Genomic DNA, 27725 nt, shown 5'->3' on the forward strand with positions numbered 1-27725 from the left:
CCTGCAGCTCGTCTGCCCGCTAGCACCGCCTGATCCTGCTCGCCTTCTGAGCATGCCCCTGCCCCCGTCAGTCTGCCAGCGTTACAGCCCTCCAGCGTAGCTCCACCAGTGCACTGTTCGTCAGCGCTGCCCTCGTCAGCCCAGGCGCCAGCTAAGTCGACTGTGATCCTGTTTGTCAGCACTGGCGCCAGCTACCTCGACTGTTCGCCCACGCGACTTCCGTCAGACTGTCTTGCCGCCCGCTTGACGACCAGCCAGCCCGCCCGCTCGACGACCAGCCACCTGCCACACAACTCGCGACTGTCTTGCCCGCCCGTTTGACGCCTCCACGTCAGCTCGCGACTGTCTTGCCCGCCATCTGACGAGTCCACGTCAGACCTGTCACTCTGCTCGTCCGCCCAGACCACGTCAGGTGTGTTTTTCTTTAAAAATAAAATTTTTAATTTTAGTCCAGAATCAATTTCTGGTAGAGGAGGTTCATACGCAGCAGGGACCGCAGGCACAACACAGGTGTGAGATAAATTTCATGCAAATTTCTGGACTGGATCATTAGAAATTTTGGGGCTTTTGTGTATTTTGGGGACAGCTGCATATGAACTGCTGGTAAAGTCATAGAAAGACTGTTTTGATAGAAATTTTGGCAAAAATTTTGGGGATTTTGATATAACAGTGTTGTAGTGCACTGTTTGCACCTTGGGAAGCGTGCATTAAAAGACAGTTTTCTGACAGAGTACGCCCTTGCACATTAATTGCAGAAACGTGTTTGCTGCAATTTCTGGAAATTTGCACGTTTCCAGTTCATACTGCTTTGACATTGCTCATTTTGTCTTTGGAAATTTGTCATCATGGCAAATCAGGGAGGTGATGTCTTTACGTATGTATCCAAGGAAGACAGATTGGACGGAAACAACTATTCGCTTTGGTCATTCATGATGAAGAATGTATTAGTGGCCAAGAATTTATGGGATTATGTCAGTGGAGAGGAAACTCGACCGGGAGTTGTAGCTCCCGTTACTCCTCCTCCCCATGGCGCATGTGGACAACGGGGACCTCAGCCCGCTCCACCTCAGCCAATTTCTCCAAGAATTGCAGCTCAAAAAGCTTGGGATGCACGTGATGCACAGGCCTTGTCGCTGATTGCTCTGGCAGTTCAGCGGTCCATCATACCTCATATCCGTTCGGCATCTTCTTCATGAGATGCATGGTTGACTTTGGAGCATATGTTTGCAGGAAAGAATGAGACTCGGATCTCTTTCTTGAAGAAAGAGTTGGAAACTCTGAAGATGCATGAAGGTGATTCTATGCAGGGTCACTTAAATAAGATTCAGGACTTGGGGAGCAGCTCATGAATGTAGATGAGTATTTTTCGGATGCACAGTTGATATCCACCACCTTGAATTCCTTACCTCCTTCGTACTTGTCTTTTCATACTGCATTGAATCTCACCATGAGGATTGCTGAGCACCCACTCACTTTTATTCAGCTGGTTAGTTTGCTTCTAGAGGAGGAGCAAACACGGAAAAATAGTGGTGTGGATGCTATAGTCTCTGAGCAGGCTTTTGTGGCAAGACAGAAAGGCAAAAATAGCAAGGTGAAAAATGCTCCACAGAGTTCTGGCACTTCGGGCACATCGCCGAATCAGACACAAGGGGGGACGCAAGCTAAAAAAGGAAAATGTCACTATTGTAAGAAGCCCGGCCACTATATCACTGAGTGCAAGAAGCGCATTGCCAAAGAGAAGAAGAAGAAGTCAGGAATGCCTGTTTCTACTACTCCTTCTACTGCTAGTGAGTCCGCGTCCTTTGTTGTGGACAGGGACTATTGTTTTTACACTTGCAGTTATGACATCTCTTGGGCCGATAGAGCACTTAGCTCTACAGAGGATGCTGACACTTGGTTCTTTGACATTGGTGCTTCTAGACATATTACATCTCGCAGAGATTTGTTTGCTTCAGTTAGTGCACCTCCCGTTGGGAAATCGGTATAGTGTGCCAATAATGCATCATACCCTGTTCGTGGTATTGGGGAGATTCAGCTCACAGCCATTGATGGCTCTATTCTCTGCCTGCAGGATGCTTTGTTTGTGCCTGGAATCAAGAAGAATTTGCTTTCTATTTCTTCTTTGGCACATTGTGGTTTGCAGGTCACCTTTGATGATGACCGTTGCATGGTTAGAGAAAAAGAATGCATGACTTTGGTCTTGACAGGATCTTTGTGTCATGGTTTATATGAGTTGGATGCTCTTTCAGTAGATCAGTCGGCATACTTGATATCCACTCTTACTCCTGCTACGATACAGGCGGAGTTATGGCATGCTCGTTTAGGGCATGTAAACTTTGGCAGCTTGATGCTTTTGCAGCGTACTCAGATGCTGGATGGCTTACCTCCCTTGGAGAGACCTCCTGAGCAGTTATGCGAGGGATGCATTTTGGGAAAAATGCATCGGTTCTCATTTCCTCGTGATGTTGCTTTCAGAGCAACAACCAGATTGCAGTTGGTGCATTCAGATATTTGTGGGCCTATGCAGACCATGTCATTGGGCGGTTGTTATTATTTTGTGACATTCATTGATGACTTTACATGTTTTTGCTGGGTCTACTGTTTGAAAAAGAAGTCAGAAGTGTATGATGCATTTTTGGCTTTCAGTGTACTTGTTGAAAACCAATCTGGATGCAAGATTAAGACTCTGCGTTTGGACCGAGGGGGGGAATACATGTCCTCTATGCTGAATTCTTTTTTGCAGCAGAAGGGCATAGTCCATCAGTATACTGCAGCTTATACTCCACAGCAGAATGGGGTAGCAAAGAGGAAGAATCGGTCACTCATGGAGATGGCCAGATGTATGCTGAAGGCAAAGAGCTTGCGTCATAGTTTTTGGATGGAAGCAGTCATGTGTGCTTGCCATATTTTGAATAGATGCCCTACCAAAGCCTTGAAGACCATCACACCTTTTGAGGTTTGGAACAGCCGTAAACCTTCTGTTGGTCACTTTCGTACCTTTGGGTGTCTTGCCTATGCCCATGTTCCACACGTACTTAGAAAAAAATTGAACAACAAGGCTGTTAAGTGCATTTTTATGGGATATGGCAATGAGAGCAAAGGCTACAGACTCTATGATCCCGTTACAAAGAAGGTTTTTGTCAGTAGGGATGTTGTTTTTGATGAAAAATCAGAATTATCCTTGGCTGGTTTGGATACATATCAGGCTGTCCGTGATGTTTTTGAAGGGTTGCTGCCCATTACTTTTGGTGATTCAGCTGGAGGTTCAGAAAATGAACCTAATGTTCAGCCAGCTGCTCCTATGGAAAGTGCAGAAATTCAGCCATTTGCTGATCGGAATATTCAGCATCATGCTGAAACTGAAATTCAGCAAGAGCTTGCACACAGTCAGGATGCTAGACAGCTACCTAGATGGTATTTGCAGACTATGCAAGATAGTCCTTTGGATGCACCCATGGCTGGTCGTACTAGAAGGCAAACTCGTTTGCATGATTCGGCACATACCATGGAGTTTATTATGGCAGCAAGTACTTTTGATAATGAAGAGCCTGAATGTTATGAGGATGCACAACACAGTGTGCATTGGATGGCAGCTATGCAAGCTGAATTAGATTCTATTACTAAGAATCAAACTTGGGATTTAGTGTCCTTGCCATTTGGGAAGAAAGCCATTGGAACGAAATGGGTCTACAAACTGAAAAGGAAAGCAGATGGATCCATTGATAAATACAAGGTACGGCTTGTAGCTAAAGGCTACGCATAGAAAAAGGGCATTGATTATGAGGAGACATTTGCTCCTACTTCCCGTATGACGACCATCAGGTCTATGATTGCTTTGGCTGCACATTGTGGTTGGACAGTGCATCAGCTAGATATCAAGACTGCATTTTTACATGGGGAACTTCAGTAGGAAGTTTATGTACAGCAGCCCATTGGTTTTGCAGTTGAAAGCTCAGAACATTTGGTATGCAAGCTTAAAAAGGCACTATATGGTTTGAAACAAGCTCCTAGAGCTTGGTATGCAAAAATAGATGCTTTCTTGCTTGGTCAGGGGTTTCTAAACAGCTCATCTGAGTCTACCCTTTACGTATGTAAAGAAGGGGGATCTATGCTGATTATATGTCTTTATGTTGATGACCTTTTGCTCACTGGAACACATGCTGATCAGATTTCAGCATTCAAACAAAATTTGCAGCAAACTTTTGACATGTCTGACTTGGGAGTTTTGCATTACTACTTGGGCATCCAGTTCATACATAATGCTTGAGGTATTGGGCTATCACAGTCAAGGTATATTGGGCAGCTTCTTGAGACGTTTGGCTTACAGGATTGCAAGCCAGTTTGTACTCCCATGGAACCTGGACTGAAACTGTCATTACATGATGACAGTGATTTGTTTGATATACATACATATGCTCCTGCAGTCGGATGTCTTATCTATCTATGCAGTACTAGGCCGGACATACAGTTTGCAGTTTCAGCTTTGAGCAGGTATATGCATCAGCCACGTATGTCACATTGGCAAGCTGTCAAGCGTGGTTTTTGGTTACTTGCAGGCTACTCGATCTCTTGGGTTGCTTTATGCCAAGGGGGGACCATTGCAATTACATGCTTACAGTGCTTTTGATTGGGCTGATGATTATGATACACGTCACTCCACTAGTGGCAATTGTTTCTTTCTTGGCTCTTCTTGCATTTCTTGGCTTAGCAAGAAACAATCCACTGTTGCCACATCGTCATGTGAAGTTGAATACAAGGCAGCTTTCACTACCATAGTTGAATGCGTATGGCTTAGACGCTTGCTGGCTGATATGGATGTATCTGTTACTGAGCCTACTCCTTTGTTCACTGATAGTCAGAGTGCCATTGCAGTGGCACGGAACCCAGTGTTTCATGCTCGCACGAGACACATTGAGATTCATTATCACTTTGTCAGAGAGAGGCTACATGCAGGTGATATCAGCATTGTCTATTGTCCTACCACCAGTAATGTGGCAGACATCTTCACCAAAGCTTTTCCTCGTGATAAATTTGAAGCATTTCGCGATGCTTTAAATTTGATATCCTTTGGTGGCGGATCATCCTTGTACTTTTGATCACTCTTCACTCCAGGGGGGTTTGTTGGGTATTTGACTCACGCCTCACTTACACCTAGGCTCATATGGGAGTGTCAGTGATCAGTAGGACACTAGGGCACTTTTTACTCTCGGTAGGAGAGATTTTTTCCCCCAGACTTATGGTCTTATTGTCGTATGTACTTATGTGCTTATATTACACACATTTGGGCACTTAGTGTGTGTCGGGTGTGAACACCCCCTACAACCCTAAGGTTTAAGGGTTGTACCTTATACTTTCTGGTTACACTCATTCAGTCTATTCTCTCCTGGGTGTTGTGCTTCAACTCTGTCTCTCACTCTCACACTGTCTACTGAATCCCGGCTGCACCTCGATCCTTCCATCTCACATTATTTAGGGATTGAAGTCTAGCAAGTGCCTGGAAAAATCTCTCTCTCAAAAGAAGTATGCATGGGAGATCTTAAAAGCATTTGGCACGACCGAGTGTAAGGAGATAGCTACACCTATGGAGGTTAATGTGAAGTTATCCATTGAAGATACATCAATACTAGGAGACATTGGGAGGTACAGTAAGTTGATTGGCAGCCTCATCTACTTGTGTAACACTAGGCCAGATATTAGCTTGTCGTTGGAGTTTTGAGCAGGTTCTCAAACAAATCGCAAGAAAGCCATTGGAAAGTTGGGATGCGGGTGCTCAGATCCTTAAAGGTAACTCTTGACTATGGTATCACATACTGTTCTGGAATTGCTCTTATGGAAAACTATGACTCGGATTGGGCAGGTGATAGATTCTAGGAAATCAATTTCTGGATATTGTTTCTGTTTAGGTTCAGGAATTTTCTCTTGGATTAGTAAGAAGCAACCAAATGTGGCATTGTCTTCTACTGAAGTAGAGTACAAGGCAGCTTGCTTTGCTACATGTGAAGCAGTATGGTTAAGGAGGATCCTATGGCATATGGAAGTATAGGATGAAGATCCAAGAGTGCTAAGATGTGACAATTAGAGTTGCATTGCCTTTGCCACAAATCGAGTTTTTCATGCACGCACCAAACCTCGTTTTCTAGAGTAGTTGTTTGGGCCATGAGACATTTGCAACCTGTTTTGGCTTATCATGGTCCATGGAATAGATGGTTGGTAATGTACATTTGCACTTCTGTATAGATTTGTGAAATTGCTACCGTTATGCTCCTTGGGCTTTATCCCATAGAGAAAATGTATGGGCTCAAATTACTGTCTATCCTTGGCTGCAAAATTCCGTCATTGTGGGGATATCAATAATGCCCACAGAGCAAATGTATGGGCTCAAATAGCTGTCTATCCTTGGCTGCAAATTTCCTTTGTTGCAGGGATTTCAATAGTGCTCCCTAGTAGATGGATAACTCTTTTGGACATTCTCAGATGTTAACATTTGAAAGGGAAACATGGGCTGCATTTGCTTGTGAATCTTATGCTTTACAAACAATGTGTATTTTTAAACATCTTATAACGAATACTGTGCCCATTGGGACAGACTGTACTTACCAAATGCTACTGAGCTTGGTGCAGTTTCGTGCAAGCTTTGAAATATGGTCTTGTCAAAATTGTGTGCCTTGCGATGAACAGGATAGAGGATTTCATTATCTTTGTGTAAGGTTTTTGTATTAAATAATAATTTTCTACTGCATCAGATTTTCATAGTGGATGAAGTTTGACATGTGACAGACAGTCTTCGATTGAAATGCTGGATGATGTACATTATGTGCTGTAAAATTCAATTTTTGCATGCAACATGTGAGGCACAGTCATGTCAAATATTACATGGGTCGCATTAGATAGTATGTTCAAGAAGCGAAGTTATTTCAGCTCTAGCGAACCCAAGCCTTGCTGCATTTCAGCGGACAGCCACCTCCAGCAACCAGTGATATTTGCATTGTGGGTGGACAGCCACTTTTGGCAATCCCGAGTCTGTGTTCTTGCAGCTTCTAAGAAGGTGATAACCAACACCTTATCTGATGGGGATTACATTAGAAAGATGGAGCAGCTTCATAGTGAGTTTGTCAATGGTGACTTGCAAGAAGATGGTTGCAGTTGAGGATATGCCAGTCACACTGCTGACTCAACTCCTCGTCTGATGCTCTGAATGACCGGAGGTGCTCATCTGAGAGGACATGCAAGGCTTGAGGCAGTAGTAGACTTCTCTAATGTGTGTAGAAGGAACAACATGTTCACAAACTTCTCTGCTGAAGACCGGAAGAGAGCTGCTGCAAGTAGATGGAGAAGTGCTAAAGATCAGGCCAGGAGGAGAGAGGGAGGCAGGGAGCAGCTAGGAGTACGGTGGCTGCTAGCAGTGGTAGCTGATGAGGGCCAAGACACAAGCGGGTGCTCAGTTAGGGAAGGGGCAATCTTGGCAGATTGCAAGGGGGAGGCTGGGAGAAGGTGGGCAAGCAGGGAGGTGCATGTGTGGGGTCTGCAAGAGAAGGTTGGGGGGGGGGGGGGGGGCAGCGAGGGACACAAGAGGGGGGAAACCGGTGCACGTATGGGCCCTGGGGCTACAGTCAGTGAAGGAAGGGGGGTCGGCTCCATGTACAATGGAGTGGTCTGATTCCTATTGCTCTGTCAAATGCTTAAAACAAAACAGCTAATTTGCACATCAGTTCCAGGAATAACCTACTAAGATACTGCACAATTTCTAAATAATTTTGATTCTTCAGTAAGATAATTGAGGAAATAAGTAGATAAGTCTGGTCAAGTATTGTCACCTCTTTTGTGGTTCTTTATGAATTCAGAAATGCTTAGTCATAATCTAGTCCAGATATTTGAATCCCAATCGAAAAGGGATAGAAGAAATGTACTGCATAGTTGCCAAGAGATCCGAAAATTTATCAGACTAGAAATTGCATACATATAATGAAAAATCTAATTAGCTCATTACTAATAGTGAAGCATAGAATTTTCCTAGTGCCCTCTCAATGGTCATTCTTAAGTTGATGCTTATATACTGCTCATGTCTATTGGGAGATGGGGCCTTCATTTGTCAGGTCAGAAAGCCCTATACCATAACAAAACAACGGGAGAGGTGGACTGAAGATGAGCATCATAAATTTCTAGAGGCTCTGAAGCTTTATGGTAGAGCATGGCGACGTATTGAAGGTTTACCCTGGAATCTTGTAACTAATATTGATTAGGGAAATCTTATTTCTTATCAGGGGAGTCTCATATGATTGCCTCAGACCCTGCTTTTTTCTCTCAACTAGTCATTTGAACTTTCAGTATTCTCAAGCATTCAAAATTACTGTCGATGTAGAACATGTGGGAACCAAGACTGCTGTCCAAAATTGCAGCCATGCACAAAAGTTCTTTTGCAAGGTTAGAATCAATTCTCAATTGCCAAAGTAACACAGATTATTTAGTGTTTATTTTGGGCCTGTATCAGTGTCGTGTTAATTTGCAGTTCCCTTTGAGGCTTTCATTGCAAGTATGTATCATCTTTTAGGAAGAAATAGCATTTGATAGTTTGAAAGTGCTGGTTCTGCTGCTTTTGTTTTGATCTGGTGATTCATGTGGCAGTACAACAACTGGTCGTCATGATTAGGCATTACATTATGAGCAATTAGCTGCATTTATTCCTCGTCAGCAGCTGGTCGGCTAGTTTTCTGGCCACCCTACTTATTTTATTGCTTTGTTTTATGCTATATATAGCCATTAGGCAGCCTGCCCTTCATCACTTGTCTTTTCAGGTGTTGGCGAGAGAGATTGGCTTGAGGAGATACTCCGATAGCCCCTTGTATATCTGCCTTTTTCATTTCAGCATTCATTGACTGCAGATGTTTGTGTTCTTTTGTCTCTTTTCCCTCTTCCTCTTCTCTTGTGTTCATTGTCTTTCAGTCTTGTCCATACACTTCCGCATTCGTTGCACTGTGACAACTCCTCCCTGGACTGGTACAGCAGATTATCTTCATCATTATAGTCTGTTTTCAGCTTCTATTGCCACCCTAGCACCCAGGCGACACACCCAACCATTAGCCACTTTGTGGAGGCTTCATTTGCAGAAAATTCAAACCATTTACAGCAAATTACACCCTCTTCATCAGCCCTACATCAGATACTTGCGTTTTTGTGTTTTCTTCACTCTTGACGACTGTATTTGGCTTTGTACAGTGCTTTCCTTCATCTTTCAGCATCTACTTTGATATTCTACTGCCCGAAGGACTGCATTTCGCTCCCTTCATTGTGCAGATTCCCTTCAGTGTTTGCTGTACACTCAATCTTTCTCCCCGCAAACCTTACCGTCTCTCTGATATGGTGTGAGTGCATACCACGTGCGTCTAGAGAGGGAAGAAAGTGCTGGAATCCCATGTATTGAGAAAAGCATCTCTTCTCCTCCTCATAGTCTCCAAACTGCCTTGTATTCTCTTCCATCTCCTATAGAGAGTATGCACAATCTCAGTCGAGATCTTGGAGAGAGTCTCTTAGTAGATATGTCCAAAAATTCAATAATGTAGCTACATTTGGCTGTCCATATGTACCAAGCTATAATGCTAGCTATGAGCTCACATCACAAGTTGACCTGAAAGAAGATAGGTATGACTTTCCATACATCCTCATATCCATAAGATGGGTCTTTGTCTATGACCCGAGCAACCATTCCCCACATAGCAATATGTCTCCTCATGCTCCCCCTATTTGGTGTGAAGGGAGAGGGCCTCTATTTTAGCCAAGCCTGCACCAACTACTAGACTCTTGTGTGCTAGTAAGCAATGAAAGAGTGAAATCTTTCTTGGTCTGAAGTTGTCCTTCAATCTCGTCAAGAGGTTTGCCAAGAAAGGCTATGATATACCTTGGTTAGTCCAATGCTGAGTTGTAGCTGGCACCACTCTAATCATGCTCATTTATATCCTCCTCCCTAGCTTGGTCATATATCCAAAGGAGGACATATCTTGTGGTGTCTTTGGAAATGGTTCTCTCCATACCCACTCCCTAGGGTCCCACTGAAGTCTCTACGATAGTCTTCTTCTATATACCCAATGTCTCCATCCATCTATCATGCAAGTCTAAGGGTTTAGGTGTAAGTATCAATTTCCGTCATAGCGAACCAAAACTCTAATTCTCTATCGACCTAATTGATCTAGGTCCTCTTGTTTAACTCTTCCATCCATCTCTATTGAGAAAGTAAATACACTCTCCATTGGTGGCTACCATTGCAAGGAGGATCTGTCCTTTGGTGAAGATCCCAATTCAAGTCTGCAAAGTCTCTATGTCAATCCTCCATTCTGGGGATACCACTTCCCTGATGGTCTCCATTATCGCTATAGCCCCCCTAATGCCTCGAAGATTCTATCTTTGTATATGGGCCGGCAGCTTAAGAAAGGCAAACCACTCCCCCACTATGGAAGCTACTTGTGAAGAGAACCTCCCCCAATATAGAAGGGTCCTCTCTCTAATGGTGTGGCCTCTATTTGTCCTAAGTAGCTGGCTGAAGGAGAAGTTGCTACCTCAACTTCTTTTCAAAAGTGATAACTAGGTCAATATGGTGAAGTCATTGATATACTAATCTCCATGCCTGTATAACAAATGAGGCAAATCTGACCTCAAAACTGTTCCCAAGCCCTATAGCTCAGATGTGTTGAAATATCCAATGTATGCTAGGCTATCATGGACCACTGATTAGGAGCAATGGTCTCTAGTATTCATAATTGTAGCTTCTTCCATGGCTCCTTGCCAGGAAGAAGGTCCCTCACAATAAGCTTTACCATCAATGCTCTACTTTGATTGTTTGGAGCAATAATCCCCAAACCACCCCTAGATCTGGGCTGAATGATAGCATCCTAGGCTACCTGAGCTCTTGTAGGGTTACCATCTCCACCTGACCAAATGAAACTCTTGATGAGTTGCTTCACCTGACCCATGCATGACCTAGAGAAGGCCCAACAGGAAGTAATATACCACATAGCAGGATATGTTTGTTTGGCATGCTTTTGCAAGAGTTAAATTTGTGACTTATCACTTATAGTTTGAAAATCTCATAAAAAAGGATGTACATAGCTGGTGGTAAGAAGAATGAGCTTTGGTCCTATGCTATACAAATAGCTGAAAAAGGAAAGATTACCAGGTCCAAATTGAATGATGTAGGTAATTGCATTAGAAGAATGATCGGCTAGAAGGACCTTGTAGATTCTTTTTCTATGTATGCACATATTGCCAAAAGCCAAAATACTGAGGTGGTTGTGGAAGAAAAAATGGAAATGGGATGATGGTAATGAAGGGACATCAAAGAGGATAGCTAAAGGAGTTGTTAAGTCTAATTCTGAACAACGTATGCCTCTTGCAAATTCTTCACTTGATGTAACCATGGAAATTACAGAAAAAGGGAAAAAGCAAGATCAAAGTAAAGCTTAAGCCAAGAATTTGGCTTATAAATTGCAGTCAGATATGGAGATGACCACTGATTTGAAGAAAGTCTTGAAAGAGAGGATTTTAAATAGCAATGTGGAATTTATCTTAGATGAATTTCTAGGAATCGCAAAGAGAGAATTCCATGATGAACATTGATATTATCAAGAGGAAGTGCCAAATTGTGGGTGAATCACCGAGTATCAGCTTGCAGGGTGAAAAATATGAATTGTCTTTGTAGGGCATACACGGTATTCAAAATTCTAATGGGATACAAGGGCCACAAGAAAAAGATGTTGAAAATGTAATCGTATGTAACCATACTTTCCAAGAGGTAAAGCAGGTTCATTTCATGGAAGAAGAAGCACCAGGTTTTATTTTGAGAAGTCATTATACAAAGAATCATTGGGCCAAAGCTATGATAGAGACTCTTATTAAAGTGGGAGATCTAGAGGAGCCATGTATTACAATGTCATGGGTCTGAGATAAATGTGATAACAAGAAGTCTTTTTCATTGTGGGAGATGGCCACTTGATATGGATCATGGATGGAGGATGCGGGCTGCTAATAATGCAATAGGGGATTGGTATGTTGCATGTCTGAATGTCAAAATCACTACTGGGGATGTATAGGATAAGCAACACTTCTTTGTATAGGATGTTTCTACATACCTTGTAATTCTTTGGCAGCTGTATATGACTGCAGTTTGCATGGAAAAAAAGGTTCTTTGATGATGGATTTGCTTATGCTAGGGTAAGAAGCTGTGATGGAAAGGGGGTTGTGCAGTTTCTTATAGTATATGTGAATCATGAGATTAATCGTAATAGTCTTTGGGAGTATCCATTGCCCTCGAATTTTAAGGAACTCAAAGAGTCTTGTGAGAAGGTGGTTTTTCAGCAAGTGCCATTATAAAGTGGGACTATGATGGTGCTGAAAGGAAAAAGCTCTCACCTCTTTTTGTAGGCACATATGCTTTCTTTGCACGATTTGTAACATTTTCAGCGAAGGGTTTGGTTTACTTTCGGAAAATTAAAAATATGCATAGATATTTAAGGCAGTTTGTTCATAAGGCTCAAGAGAAGTATTTTGAGGCAGAATGGATGGCTTGATTTTGATGAATGTATTTTGAGACTTTTGATCAGTTGTCATACTTTGACACTATGGCAGACCGTGGTACTATGATTCTAGGCTGCATACAGGCCATGATATTATCAAAGTATTCTCTTTTCATATATATAGAGTGATAGAAGACTTTGAAAAACAAGCACATGGATGTACAGATGAAAGATTGGAGGCATGGGTTGAAATGAAGTATAAAACTGTGGTTATGAAGGTTAAGCTTGTTGCTTTGTTGTTGCCTTCTGACAGTGAAGAAAAGATTGAGTTGGCTACTCATTAGTCAAATCTTGGAGACCCAAAGAAGATTGGGTATAAGTTTACTACAAAGTTTCTAAAGGACTTGAAGATTGGATGTGAGGATTTTCTTACTCATACAAAGAAACAATGCTTCATGGATATGCATTTCATTTCAGCCATATAAAATTGGATGTGTTAATCCTAGTGTTGTTGTTTTGATGGTTATTTTCACTGTGCCTCATGTACCATTGAATTTCTAGCCTATTATAGTGCCAAAAGCACATTTATTAAAGTTGATTAAGTTACTGAATGAGAAGATCAAATTGGATTTATTGAAGCCATTGTCTGCTCCATATTTATACATGTGATTCATTGTGCCTAAGAAGAATGGGACTTAAGGTTCATATAGGACATGTAGCTAGTGAACAAAGTGACTATTAGGAATGTTAGGGCTCGTCCAATTGTGGATGAGTTTGCAAAAGTTTTTACAGGTAAGGCTAACTACTTCTTGGGTAATCTTTACTCTAGTTTTATGATCAGTTTTAGTTGTTTATTGAAAGAAGGGATCTAACTACAATGAAAACACCTTGGGATTGGTGAGGATGTGTATCTTGTCGCATGGAGCAATGAATTCTGTTGCACATATGATGAATGCCATGAATAAGGTTCTACGGGATTACATACCAAAGATCACTATGCTTTTTCTTGATGATGTATTGATAAAAGGGTGTGAGGACGAGGCCAAAGATGAATCAATGTATGAAAAGGAATGTAGAAAATTTGTTACAGATCACATAGCCAACTATGAGAAAATCTTAACCAGATTGGAAGAGGTGAATCTTACTCTATCACGACAAAAGTCAATCTTTGGGGTAGAGAAGTCTTGATTGTAGGTCACATATGTGGAACATATGTAAGATAGCCATGTTCAGCGAAGGTGGATACAATTGGGAGAATGAATGAAGCTTGTACATTAGTCTAAAAAATATGGAGATTCTTGGGTGCTTGTGTATTCTATCTCATATAGGTTCCACACTTTGCTCATGTTGTAGATGCACTCTATCAGTTGTCAAGAAAGGGGCAAAGGTTTTAGTAGGATGAGATGCATATAAAAGCAATGAGAAAGCTGAAATACTTGTTACAAACAGCACTTACACTAAGAAAGGCTGATTATAAAAGCAGAAGACCTATAATTGTTATAGTTGATATGAGCCCTATAGGGATAGGATAGGCAATTGGACAAAGGATGATGAAGAAGGAAACATGTATGCTATAAGATTTAGAGCCAAAGTGTTAAACCCACGTTTTTTAAAAAAAAAACCCTCACATAAACAGGGAATTATGGGGAGTGGTTATTGTAAAGATATGCTAGGGTTTGCATTGAGGAAGCACAACATGCACAACCAAGACTAAAACACATAGACTCGGACAGAGACAAGCAAAACTCGAACTCTAAACACAAAAGGCAAAACACAAACTCAAAACTCAAACATGGAGACAAACACAGAGAGTAGAAACTCTGAAGTGAATGAATGTTGTAAATGAATGTAAGAGTGTACAGAATGCCCAAGGGCAGAGCAATGCAATCTCAGAGAGTGACATTCACCGAAGACGGATCCCAAGTGTTGTGACCACTAGTCAGAGATGAGAGAGTGCTGAATAATGAAGGGTAGCAGGCTAGTGACCAAAACATAGCAGTCGAAGCCTGAAATCTAGTAAACACAGCAGTGTACGACCAAAGGAAGAATGAAAATTGATCACTCGAGACAGAGAACTATTAGGCGACAACAGGAGAGGTGTTTGCTGATATAGATGGCCTGCTGGACAACAAAAGCAGCCTATTGGTACTAGATGCTGAAAATACAGGCTGATCAGGTGCAATGATGACGCAATAGATGGAGACCTCCAAATAGTAGGACGATGGCTGAAAAGAAGCTGCCTAGGACTGGATAGTGATGGACTGCAGTTGATGATGGCTCAAGAGCAGATGGTAGGTGGTTGATGGCTGAAATCTCCATAGTAGTGTGAGAAACTTGCACAAAATGAAAAGGTTGAATGATGGGAAGCTTGTCTATTTATAGATGTTAAAGGGTGCCCCAAAAAATTAGGATTTTGGGAGATCACTGAAACTCTCTCGAACTACGCACCAAATTTGCATTTTTCATTAATTAAGCATGTTTTGGGACTGTGTAAAAATGCTAATCAGCTGCTATAAAGTGTGTTTTAGCTGAACACCCCTTCTCAGGCCCAAAACTGAGCCTGAAAGGAAAGGCCTGTAATAATTACCCCAAGGCATCACACGCCAAAGTAGCCAGGGCATCGGACAAAGAGTGTACGTTTGCTACCCAGTGGCCTACCAAGACTACAGAGGCAATAGTGATCTTACCAGGGGAGTCCAAGTAGTCACCCCAAAGAGGATAGGGCATCGGACAAAGGGTGTTCGTCGGCTGTCTAGTGGCCTACCAAGGCCTATAAAGGTGGATGGAACCACATTGAACTTTTTTTTGGGGGAGGAGGGTGAAAAGTTAATTTTAGGGGTGGTGGCCGATTGAGTAACAGTGACCCAAAAAATGGGAGTAGGGATGGTACATCCAACACATCACAAAACAGTACAAGCATACCCAACTACTCAAGGATGTGGATGATGAGGGAAAGGTGATGAAGTATCATGTGAAGAAGGATGGTGGTGTAATCCGTCAATGGAAACAACTTAGGATCCGTCGTGTGGTGCTCCGCACAATGGGATGCATAGTATGCTATATACTAAAGAATGCTCATGCAACATGTGCCACTTGGACAGTGTCCCTCGTGGAAAAATTGTTTACTTGTCCAAGTGCCCTAGTACAAGAAAAGATACAACAGGGAAAAGGACGATGTCGAAGACAAGTGCCAAAACCTGTAGAATACCAAGAAGGGTAGGAATCCCCTCTCAACTTGGATGTTGATGCCGAAGAAGAAAGAGAAACCTGAGGATATTGGTATTCGTGTGGTGCGGAGAACCATGTGAATGAAAATGATGAAGCATCTTGACTAGAAGAGCAAGGATAGAAGACACTGTTGTTGGGTATTTCACTCACGCCTCACCTACGCCTATGCTCACATCGGTGTGTCGGTGATCAGTAGGACACTGGGGCACTTTTTACTCTCGGTAGGAGAGGTTTTTTTCCCTAGACTTATAGTATTATTTCGTATGTGCTTATGACACACACTTACGGGCACTTACTGTGTTCGGGTGTGAACACCCCTCTACAACCCTAAGGTTTAAGGGTTGTACCTTGTACTTTCAGTTTACACTCTTTCAATCTATTGCATTGGGTGTCGTGCTTCACTCTCTACTGTCTTCTATTTTCTATGCCGAGCTTCGATCTTGACCTCCACTCTCGCATTTGGTATCAGAGTAGCATTGGCTCTGTTCAGCCGAGGTTCCGTTCAGCTTAGCTTCGCTCAGCCTGTGGGAGCTCCAATTGTGTCCGTCGGATTCGATATGACTGCAGCAGCTCGACCAACGCCTTGTCCTGCAGCACTTCGTCTTGCACCCGCCAGGCCTCGTGTATTGCGCCACGCCAGTCTGTTGTATACGCTAAACTGACACCCGCCAGGCTGCTGCGCCACTCGCTAGACAGCTCTCACCCAGCCAGTGCTTGCCTCGTCAGCTACTCATCCAGCTCCTGCCACCTAGACCTCAGGCGCTTGACGTCTCCTGTCTGCCCCTGTGTCACTCGTCTTCAGAGCTTAGCTCGTTACCAGCCCGATTGCTAAACACTGTGCCTAGCATCAGCACTGTTGATGCGCCAGACGTCACGCCTGTCAGTCACCAGCGTTGCATGTCAACTTGCCTGCGACGACCAGCCCGATGGCCCTCATGTCAGCAATGTTGACCACTCCCACACCCGCCTGTCGTCAGCGATGATTTGTCATTTCCAAGTCATTGATAGATTGTTTTGAACAAATCTAGGGCAAGAAATTTTGGGGATTTTGTTGGTACAGTGTCGTTGAACACTGATTGCACATTGGACTGCGTGCATAACAGACATTTTTGACAGAGTGCACCTCTGTACACTAATTGCAGAAAGTTATTTCCCGCAATTTCTGGAAATTCTCAGATATCCAGTGTAGTCCTTCTTTGACATTACTCTTTTGCATTTTTTTCAGTAATTGAAAATCATGGCAAATCAGGGAGGAGATGTTTTCACCTATGTATCCAAGGAGGACAGATTGGATGGAAATAACTATTCACTTTGGTCCTTCATGATAAAGAATGTACTTGTGGCGAAAAATCTTTGGGATTTTGTCAGTGGAGAAGAAGCTCGATCTGGAGTTGTGGCTCCAGCTACTCCTCCTCCAGGAGGATGTGCACCACGGGCACCTCAGCCTACTCCACTTCAGCCACTTTCCCAAAGAACAGCAGCTCAAAAAGCATGGGATACACGGAATGCACAGGCTTTGTCGCTGATTGCATTGGTAGTTCAGCGGTCAATCATCCCCCACATTCGTTCAGTAGCTTTTTCACGAGAAGCTTGGCTAACTTTGGAGCAGATGTTTGCAGGCAAGAATGAGACTCATATCTCTTTCTTAAAGAAAGAGCTAGAAACATTGAAAATGGATGAAGGTGATTCTATTCAAGATCACTTGAACAAAATTCAGGACTTGTGAGAGCAACTCATGAATGTTGATGAGTACTATTCGGATGCATAGATGATATCCACCACTTTGAACTCATTACCTCCTTCGTACTTGGCTTTTCATACAGCCTTAAACCTCACCATGAGGATTGCCGTACAGCCAATCACTTTTTTTTAGTTAGTCAGTTTGCTTCTAGAGGAGGAGCAAACACGAAGGAATAGTGGTGTGGATGCTATAGCCTCTGAGCAGGCTTTTATGGCTAGACAGAAGGGCAAAGGCAGCCAAGTGAAGAATGCTCCGCAGAGTTCTAGGACTTTTGGCACATCCCAGGCAAACAAAAAACAAGGGGGCACGCAAGCCAAAAAGGGAAAATGCCATTATTGCAAGAAGCTAGGCCACTACATCACTGAGTGCAGAAAGCGCATTGCCAAAGAGAAGAAAAAGGAGTCAGGAATGTCTGTTTCTGATGCTCCTTCCACTGCTACCGAGTCCGCGTCCTTTCTTGCAGACAGGGACTATTGTTTTTACACATGCAGTTATGACACCTCTTGGGCAGATCGAGCATTTAGCTCTACTGAGGATGCATACACTTGGTTTTTTGATAGTGGTGCTTCTAGGCATATTACATTTCGCAGAGATTTATTTGCATCTGTTCGTGAAGTTCAAGTTGGCAAGTCTGTACAGTGTGCCAACAATGCATCATATCTTGTTAGAGGTATTGGGGAGATTGTGCTCACAGCCATTGATGGCTCTATTCTCCGCCTACAGGATGCTTTATTTGTGCCAAGCATAAAGAAGAATTTGGTCTCTATCTCTTCTTTGGCACGTTGTGGATTGCAGGTCACATTTGATGATGACCGATGCATGGTGAGAGACAAAGAACACATGACTTTGGTCTTGACAGATACTTTATGTCATGGGTTATACGAGTTGGATGCTCTTTCAGTTGATCAGTCAGCGTACTTGGCATCCACTTTTACTCTTGCTATGATACAGGCAGAGTTATGGCATGCTAGGATGGGGCATGTGAACTTTGGCATCTTGATACTCTTACAGTGTACGCAGATGCTAGATGGATTACCTCTATTGGAGAGACCTCCTGAGCACTTGTGCGAAGGATGTATTTTGGGAAAAATGCATCATTTTTCGTTTCCTCGTGATGTTGCTTTTAGAGCAAGAGCCAGGTTGCAGTTAGTGCATTCAGATGTATGTGGACCTATGCAGACAAAGTCATTGGGAGGATGTTGCTATTTTGTGACTTTTATTGATAACTTTACTCGATTTTGCTGGGTCTACTCTTTGGTCAAAAAGTCAGAAGTGTATGATGTATTCTTGGCTTTTCTTGCACTTGTTGAAAACCAGTTTGGTTGTAAAATTAAGTCTCTCCATTCGGACCGAGGGGGAGAATACATGTCCTCTATGCTGAATTCTTTTTTGAAGCAGAAGGGCATTGTCCATCAGGACACTACTGCTTATACTCCACAGCAGAATGGGGTTGCAGAGAGAAAGAATCGGTCACTCATGGAGATGGCCAGATGTATGCTGAAGGCAAAGAGCTTGCCTCACAGTTTTTGGATGGAAGCCATCATGTGTGCTTGCCATGTTTTGAATAGATGCTCCACCAAAGCATTGAAGAAAATTACACCTTTTAAGGCTTGGAACAGCCGGAAACCTTCTGTTGGACACTTTCGTACCTTTGGGTGCCTTGCATATGCACATATTCCAAAGGTATTCAAGAAAAAGTTGGATAATAAGGCTGTTAAATGCATTTTTATGGGATATAGCAGTGAGAGCTGTTGGGTATTTGACTCACGCCGCACTTACGCCTACGCTCATATGGGAGTGTCGATGATCAGTAGGACACTGGGGCACTTTTTACTCTCGGTAGAAGAGGTTTTTTCCCCTAGACTTATAGTCTTATTTTCGTATGTGCTTATGTGCTTATGTTACACACTTATGGGCACTTACCGTGTGTCGGGTGTGAACACCCCCTACAACCCTAAGGTTTAAGGGTTGTACTTTGTACTTTCATGCTACACTCTTTTCAGTCTATTCTCTTGGGTGTCGTGCTTCACTCTGTCTCTCACTCTCACATTGTCTACTGAATCTCAGTGCACCTCGATCCTTCCATGTCACATTTGGTATCAGAGCACAGCTCTGAGCTCAGCTCCTGCCTGCAGTGTGCAGTTCTGACCGCACCCGAGCCACCTCTGCTCTGCGTCTGCTCCAAGTCATCAGTCTTCAGCACGCCAGTGCTGTTCGTCAGACGTCGCTTCCTGCCTCCAGTTTACAGCGCAGACGTCTCGAGCTAACTTGGGGCGCGTAGCCTGTCTCTAGCGCAAGGTCTGCCCAGCCACGTCAGTCATCAGGCGTCACGTCAGCTGCAGGTGCAGACGTCTGCCAGCGCGCTGCTCGTCAGCGCCCAAACGGCCGCCCGTCTGCCCCGCAGTCCACGTCAGCCATGACGTTGCCTAAGTCGCGTGTCGTCCTGTTCGTCAGCACTGTCGCCTGCTGCACATCAGTCGTAAAAACGTCTGCTCGACTGTTTGCCCGCCCGACTTCCGTCAGACCACCGTCAGACTAGCGCCCGCCTGTCAGTTTGCCCGCCCGACTTCCGTCAGACCACCGTCAGACCAACGCCCGCCTGTTAGTTTGCCGCCAGTTGCAGACGTCACGCCATCACGTCCTGTCCGCCTGTTGCAGTCTATGTTAGGTGTGTTTTTTTTAAAACAAAAATATTTAATTTTAGCCCAGAACAAAGTTCTGGAACAGGAGGTTCATACACGGCAGGCACAGCACGAATACATGCGACAAATTTGATGCAAAGTTTTGGACTGGATCATCAGAAATTTTGGGGCTTTTGTGTATTTTGAGGACAGTTGCATATGAACTGCTGGTACAGTCACAAAAAGACTGTTTTGACAGACATTTTGGCAAAAATTTTGGGGATTTTGATATAACAGTGTTGCTGTGCACTGTTTGCACCTTGGGAAGCGTGCATAAAAAGACAGTTTTTGACAGAGTACGTCCTTGCACATTAATTGCAGAAGCGTGTTTGCTGCAATTTCTGGAAATTTGCAGATTTCCAGTCCATATTGCTTTGACATTGCTCATTGTCTTTGGAAATTTGTCATCATGGCAAATCAGGAGGTGATGTCTTTGCGTATGTATCCAAGGAAGACAGATTGGACGGAAACAACTATTCGCTTTGGTCATTCATGATGAAGAGTGTATTAGTGGCCAAGAATTTATGGGATTATGTCAGTGGAGAGGAAACTTGACCGGGAGTTGTAGCTCCCATTACTCCTCCTCCCCATGGTGCACGTGGACAACGGGGACCTCAGCCCGCTCCACCTCAGCCAATTCCTCCAAGAACTGCAACTCAAAAAGCTTGGGATACACGTGATGCACAGGCCTTGTCGCTGATTGCTCTGGCAGTTCAACGGTCCATCATACCTCACATCCGTTCGGCATCTTCTTCACGAGATGCATGGTTGACTTTGGAGCATATGTTTGGAGGAAAGAATGAGACTCGAATCTCTTTCTTGAAGAAAGAGTTGGAAACTTTGAAGATGCATGAGGGTGATTCTATGCAGGATCACTTAAATAAGATTCAGGACTTGAGGGAGCAGCTCATGAATGTAGATGAGTATTTTTCGGATGCATAGTTGATATCCACCACCTTGAATTCCTTATCTTCTTCGTACTTGTCTTTTCATACTGCATTGAACCTCACCATGAGGATTGCTGAGCACCCACTCACTTTTATTCAGCTGGTTAGTTTGCTTCTAGAGGAGGAGCAAACACGGAAAAATAGTGGTGTGGATGCTATAGTCTCTGAGCAGGCTTTTGTGGCAAGACAGAAAGGCAAAAATAGCAAGGTGAAAAATGCTCCACAGAGTTCTGGCACTTCGGGCACATCGCCGAATCAGACACAAGGGGGGACGCAAGCTAAAAAAGGAAAATGTCACTATTGTAAGAAGCCCGGCCACTATATCACTGAGTGCAAGAAGCGCATTGCCAAAGAGAAGAAGAAGAAGTCAGGAATGCCTGTTTCTACTACTCCTTCTACTGCTAGTGAGTCCGCGTCCTTTGTTGTGGACAGGGACTATTGTTTTTACACTTGCAGTTATGACATCTCTTGGGCCGATAGAGCACTTAGCTCTACAGAGGATGCTGACACTTGGTTCTTTGACATTGGTGCTTCTAGACATATTACATCTCGCAGAGATTTGTTTGCTTCAATTAGTGCACCTCCCGTTGGAAAATCGGTATAGTGTGCCAAATGCATTATACCCTGTTCGTGGTATTGGGGAGATTCAGCTCACAGCCATTGATGGCTCTATTCTCCGCCTGCAGGATGCTTTGTTTGTGCCTGGAATCAAGAAGAATTTGCTTTCTATTTCTTCTTTGGCATGTTATGGTTTGCAGGTCACCTTTGATGATGACCGTTGCATGGTTAGAGATAAAGAACACATGACTTTGGTCTTGACAGGATCTTTGTGTCATGGTTTATATGAGTTGGATGCTCTTTCAGTAGATCAGTCGGCATACTTAAGTTATGGCATGCTCGTTTGGGGCATGTAAACTTTGGCAGCCTGATGCTTTTGCAGTGTACTCAGATGCTAGATGGCTTACCTCTCTTGGAGAGACCTCCTGAGCACTTATGTGAGGGATGCATTTTAGGGAAAATGCATCGTTTCTCATTTCCTCGTGATGTTGCTTTCAGAGCAACAACCAGATTGCAGTTGGTGCATTCAGATGTTTGTGGGCCTATGCAAACCATGTCATTGGGGAGTTGTTATTATTTTGCGACCTTCATTGATGACTTTACACGTTTTTGCTGGGTCTACTGTTTGAAAAAGAAGTCAGAAGTGTATGATGTATTTTTGGCTTTCAGTGCACTTGTTGAAAATCAATCTGGATGCAAGATTAAGACTCTCCGTTCGGACCGAGGGGGGGAATACATGTCCTCTATGCTGAATTCCTTTTTGCAGCAAAAGGGCATAGTCCATCAGTATACTACAGCCTATACTCCACAGCAGAATGGGGTAGCAAAGAGGAAGAATCGGTCACTCATGGAGATGGCCAGATGTATGCTCAAGGCAAAAAGCTTTCCTCATAGTTTTTGGATGGAAGCAGTCATGTGTGCTTGCCATATTTTGAACAGATGCCCTACCAAAGCCTTGAAGACCATCACACCTTTTGAGGTTTGGAACAGCCGTAAACCTTATGTTGGTCACTTTCGTACCTTTGGGTGTCTTGCCTATGCCCATATTCCACAAGTACTTAGAAAAAAGTTGGACAACAAGGCTGTTAAGTGCATTTTTATGGGATATAGCAATGAGAGCAAAGGCTACAGACTCTATGATCCCGTTACAAAGAAGGTTTTTGTCAGCAGGGATGTTGTTTTTGATGAAAAATCAGAATTATCCTTGGCTGGTTTGGACACATATCAGGCTGCCCGTGATGTTTTTGAAGGGCTGCTGCCCATTACTTTTGGTGATTCAGCTGGAGCTTCAGAAAATGAACCTAATGTTCAGCCAGCTGCTCCTATGGAAAGTGCAGAAATTCAGCCATTGGCTGATTGGAATATTCAGCATAATGCTGAAACTGAAATTCAGCAAGAGCTTGCACACAGTCAGGAAGCTAGACAGTTACCTAGATGGTATTTGCAGACTCTGCAAGATAGTCCTTTGGATGCACCCATGGCTGGTCGTACTAGAAGGCAAACTCGTTTGCATGATTCAGCACATACCATGGAGCTTATTATGGCAACAAGTACTTTTGATAATGAAGAGCTTGAATGTTTTGAGGATGCACAACACAGTGTGCATTGGATGGCAGCTATGCAAGCTGAATTAGATTCTATTACTAAGAATCAAACTTGGGATTTGGTGTCCTTGCCATTTGGGAAGAAAGCCATTGGAACGAAATGGGTCTACAAACTGAAAAGGAAAGCAGATGGATCCATTGATATATACAAAGCACGGCTTGTTGCTAAAGGCTACGCATAGAAAAAGGGCATTGATTATGAGGAGACATTTGCTCCTACTTCCCGTATGACGACCATCAGGTCTATGATTGCTTTGGCTGCACATTATGGTTGGACAGTGCATCAGCTAGATATCAAGACTGCATTTTTACATGGGGAACTTCAGGAGGAAGTTTATGTACAGCAGCCCATTGGTTTTGCAGTTGAAGGCTTAGAATATTTGGTATGTAAGCTCAAAAAGGCACTATATGGTTTGAAACAAGCTCCTAGAGCTTTGTATGCAAAAATAGATGCTTTCTTGCTTGGTTAGGGGTTTCTAAACAGCTCATTTGAGTCTACCCTTTACGTATGTAAAGAAGGGGGGGATCTATGCTGATTATATGTCTTTATGTTGATGACCTTTTGCTCACTGGAACACATGCTGATCAGATTTCAGCATTCAAACAAAATTTGCAGCAAACTTTTGACATGTCTGACTTGGGAGTTTTGCATTACTACTTGGGCATCCAGTTCATACATGATGCTCGAGGTATTGGGCTATCACAGTCAAGGTATATTGGGCAGCTTCTTGAGAAGTTCGGCTTACAGGATTGCAAGCCAGTTTGTACCCCCATGGAACCTGGACTGAAATTGTCATTATATGATGACAGTGATTTGTTTGATAGACATACATATGCTCCTGCAGTTGGATGTCTTATCTATCTATGCAACACTAGGCCGGACATACAGTTTGCAGTTTCAGCTTTGAGCAGGTATATGCATCAGCCACGTATGTCACATTGGCAAGCTGTCAAGCGTGGTTTTTGGTTACTTGCAGGCTACTCGATCTCTTGGGTTGCTTTATGCCAAGGGGGGACCATTGCAATTACATGCTTACAGTGATTCTGATTGGGCTGGTGATTATGATACACGTCACTCCACTACTGGCAATTGTTTCTTTCTTGGCTCTTCTTTTTTTTTCTTGGCTTAGCAAGAAACAATCCACTGTTGCCACATCCATGTCACATTGGCAAGCTGTTAAGCGTGTCTTCCGTTACTTGCAGGGTACTAGATCTCTTGGATTGCTTTATGCCAAGGGGGGACCACTGCAGTTACATGCTTATAGTGATTCTGATTGGGCTGGTGATTATGATTCACGTCACTCCACTAGTGGCAATTGTTTCTTTCTTGGCTCGTCTTGCATATCTTGGCTTAGCAAGAAACAGTCCATTGTTGCCACATCATCATGTGAAGCTGAATACAAGGCAGCTTTCACTACCACAGTTGAATGCGTATGAATTAGACGCTTGCTTGCTGATTTGGATGTATCTGTTATGGAGCCTACTCCTTTGTTCACTGACAGTCAGAGTGCCATTGCAGTGGCACGGAACCCAGTGTTTCATGCACGAACGAAACACATTGAGATAAATTATCACTTTATTAGAGAGAGGCTTCATGTAGGTGATATCAGCCTTGTCTATTGTCCTACCACCAGTAATGTGGCAGACATCTTCACCAAAGCTCTTCCTCGTGAGAAATTTGAAGCATTTCGCCATGCTTTAAATTTGATCTCCTTTGGTGGCGACTTGGCTTTTTTTCCGTTAGGACCTTGGATGCTATATGGGATTTGATGCTCTGATTATGGATCTTGGCTATTACTTCGATGCACTTATAGGTATTGAGCAGTGAATTGCTCCCTTGTTTTAGCAATTGCCTATTGAGTTGTGATTGCTCGTTTGCATTTGATATGCGGGATACTTACTGATCAGTGGACTTGGACAGTGCTTGGGATTTACAGTTATGGCCGTCCTGCTTCTCTATTGTATGGCATCTATGCTATTTGGGCTGCTATTGCCCGTGTATGTCAGGGAGCAGTTGATCTTTATGGCCACCTATGTATGCACATGGTCTGCTGCTATGTATTTTACAGAGCCTCTTACCTAGATGCTTTTACACAGATATTTGGGCTTTTATTGGAGCTTGATTCTTGCAGGTTTATTTGCCACCTGCCGTTCTTGGCTGGACATGTATGTCAATACATGGTATGAGACACTGCAAAGTTATGTATACTCCTATGTTTCGGGGATGCTTATGCATTTATGGCTCCGAGGCATGCTTATGCTTTTATGACTGTGAGCTACAGTGGTTGGATATGTCATGCTTTTGTCTACTAGGCTTGTCCGTGTAGGAGCTTTTACATCTGTGGTTGATGCCTTTGTTCTCCCCTTCTAGTTTGGATAAGTTCCCTTTGCAGTATGCTATGACGACTTCCAGCTCTTCTAGTCATGCAGAAAATCCTCTTGATGAGCCTGTTCTCTCTGATGAGAGTTCCCCTGATTATTTGAGCTCCTTGGATGTATTGGACAACCCCACTCATGCTATTACAGAGCAGTTGTCCTCTTCTACAAGTTTTATAGGTTCAGTTTGCTTTCATTGTGGAAAGACAGGGCATGTGAAGCGTAAATGCTTCAAGTGGATTAGAGAGCAGAAAAGATTGCGCCGTACTAGACATGAGAGCAGAGTCAGTGATACAGTAGGTGAGACCATTGTTAATAGTGGTATGGTGCATGTAGTTACCCATGATGATGCAGCTGAGCCTAGACTCCTAGCATCGTGTCACCCTCCTGCAGATTACTTGCTCAGTGATATGGCCTATACCTTTGATTGGCTTTTAGACAGTATGGCATCTTGTCATGTTACTCCGCATAGAGCTTGGTTCTCTTCTTACAGGGAGGTTGCCGGATGTATTTCTTTGGGCCTTGAGCAGGATTGTCATGTTATTGGTACAGGGGATATACACTTGGCTTTGCCAAATGGGTCTTCTCTTATGCTCCGTGATGTCTTGCATATACCTACGCTCAATAAGAGCCTGATCTCTGTTAGTCAGTTGCATAGTGCAAGATATTATGTCTCTCTTGGGGATACTTCATGGAAAATCCGTCGTGGTTGCTTGGTATTGGCCAGAGATGCTAGATATGACAGTGATTATGTAGTGCATGTCTCTCATGTGGGAGATTCTATGGTTGCAGTTACGCAGATACCATATGCATTGTTATGGCATTGTCGCCTAGGCCATGTACGGCACACTGAGATGGATGCTTTATGTGATATGGGCTTATTGCCTGCTCTTCCCTATGCTACTTGCTCTCATTGTACTCATGGTGTGTGCAGAGCCTCTTTGGCTTATGGCGATCGTGTGAGGCATGCTCCTCTAGATCTAGTCCATGTTGCAGTATATGGACCTATGCCTTCCCAGTCACTTGGTGGAGCGTCGTATTTTGTGACCTTCATGGATCATGCTACCTACCGTGTTTGGGCTTACCCTTTGGTACGGATTGAGGATGTTGTTACTATGCTTGACAGGTTTATGGATTCTGCTGGTAGCAGGCCTAGATGCTTGCAGATGGATTATGAGAGTCATGGTATCTCTCCCAGCTTACGGATCTCTTGTCAGCAATATGGCATTGATTTCTTATGCCCACGGTATTATGGGATTGCTCATGGCATGTGCCTGACTTTATAGGCAAAGATTGCTTCTATGCTTACCATAGCTAGGTTGTCTTATGGCTTTTGGGCTGAGGCCCTTATGACGGCAGTCTACTTGGTTAATCGGCATGAGACCCTCCTATGATCACTTGAGGATGTTTGGCTGTCAGGCATCTGTCAGTATGCCACATGAGCCTATGTTACGCAGATGCATACTCCTTGGTTATGGAGATGGTGACTTTACGGCTTACAGGTTTTTGGATTTAGATACCTAGCAGGTTCTACGCAGCCATCATGCTATCTTTTATGAGACGCAGACACCTCTTAGGCCTCTTGATGCGTGCTCGGTGCGCTTTATGGCTGATTCTAGAGCCATATGCTAGTCTTCCGCTTTGCTGAGGCCGCATATTGTCTTGAGACCCCGTTTGACTTGTTTCCGGGATGCTGGCCCTCTTTTGATGATTGACCTTAGAGAGTTTGTATGCTCTCCGTTGTTTTTTATGCGCTGTGCTAATACTATGCGCCACTTTGATGCTTTACAGCCGTGCACTTATGAGTTGTGTTGCTTGCTTCATGGGAAGCAGCCATGGATTGCTTTATTGTCTAGAGCTATGGGATCGCTTATCTTCTGGATGTCATGGACTCGGGGATGCTTGATTCTTCTTGTGAGGAGGTTCCCGCCACTTATTGCACAGCTTGCTTTCCGATTGGGCATTGGGTGAGATGTCATAATTCCTCACCCTGTCTCTTTTGTTTTATTTTGTTTTTTCACTCCCTAGCCCATTGGCCTTTTAGTGGAAGGTTGTTGGGGTAAAAGGCCCTTGGGCCTGCTCGTGTACAG

At 43.5% G+C, this 27725-nt stretch overlaps 1 protein-coding gene across 8 annotated transcripts in view; it reads left to right on the forward strand.

The window, feature by feature from the left end:
• LOC148020707 (uncharacterized) overlaps positions 1–27725 on the forward strand; it is a 74664-nt gene that overhangs the window by 16165 nt on the left and 30774 nt on the right. For 6 of the 8 annotated variants that reach the window (XM_087698507.1, XM_087698508.1, XM_087698506.1 and 3 more), the window contains 2 exons: positions 8094–8205; positions 8360–8421. The exons of 1 other annotated variant lie outside the window; for it this stretch is intronic. In XM_087698507.1, the coding sequence (XP_087554633.1) occupies positions 8094–8205; positions 8360–8421 (174 nt within the window). Of the gene's footprint in view, positions 1–8093; positions 8206–8325; positions 8422–27725 lie in introns of all 8 variants that reach the window. One more of the 8 variants, XM_087698513.1, reaches the window with a different exon arrangement.

The sequence above is a fragment of the Lygodium microphyllum genome, chromosome 18, assembly GCF_053477565.2.
Source record: "Lygodium microphyllum isolate KBCC chromosome 18, Lygodium_microphyllum_v1.1.10, whole genome shotgun sequence".
Taxonomy (NCBI): domain Eukaryota; kingdom Viridiplantae; phylum Streptophyta; class Polypodiopsida; order Schizaeales; family Lygodiaceae; genus Lygodium; species Lygodium microphyllum.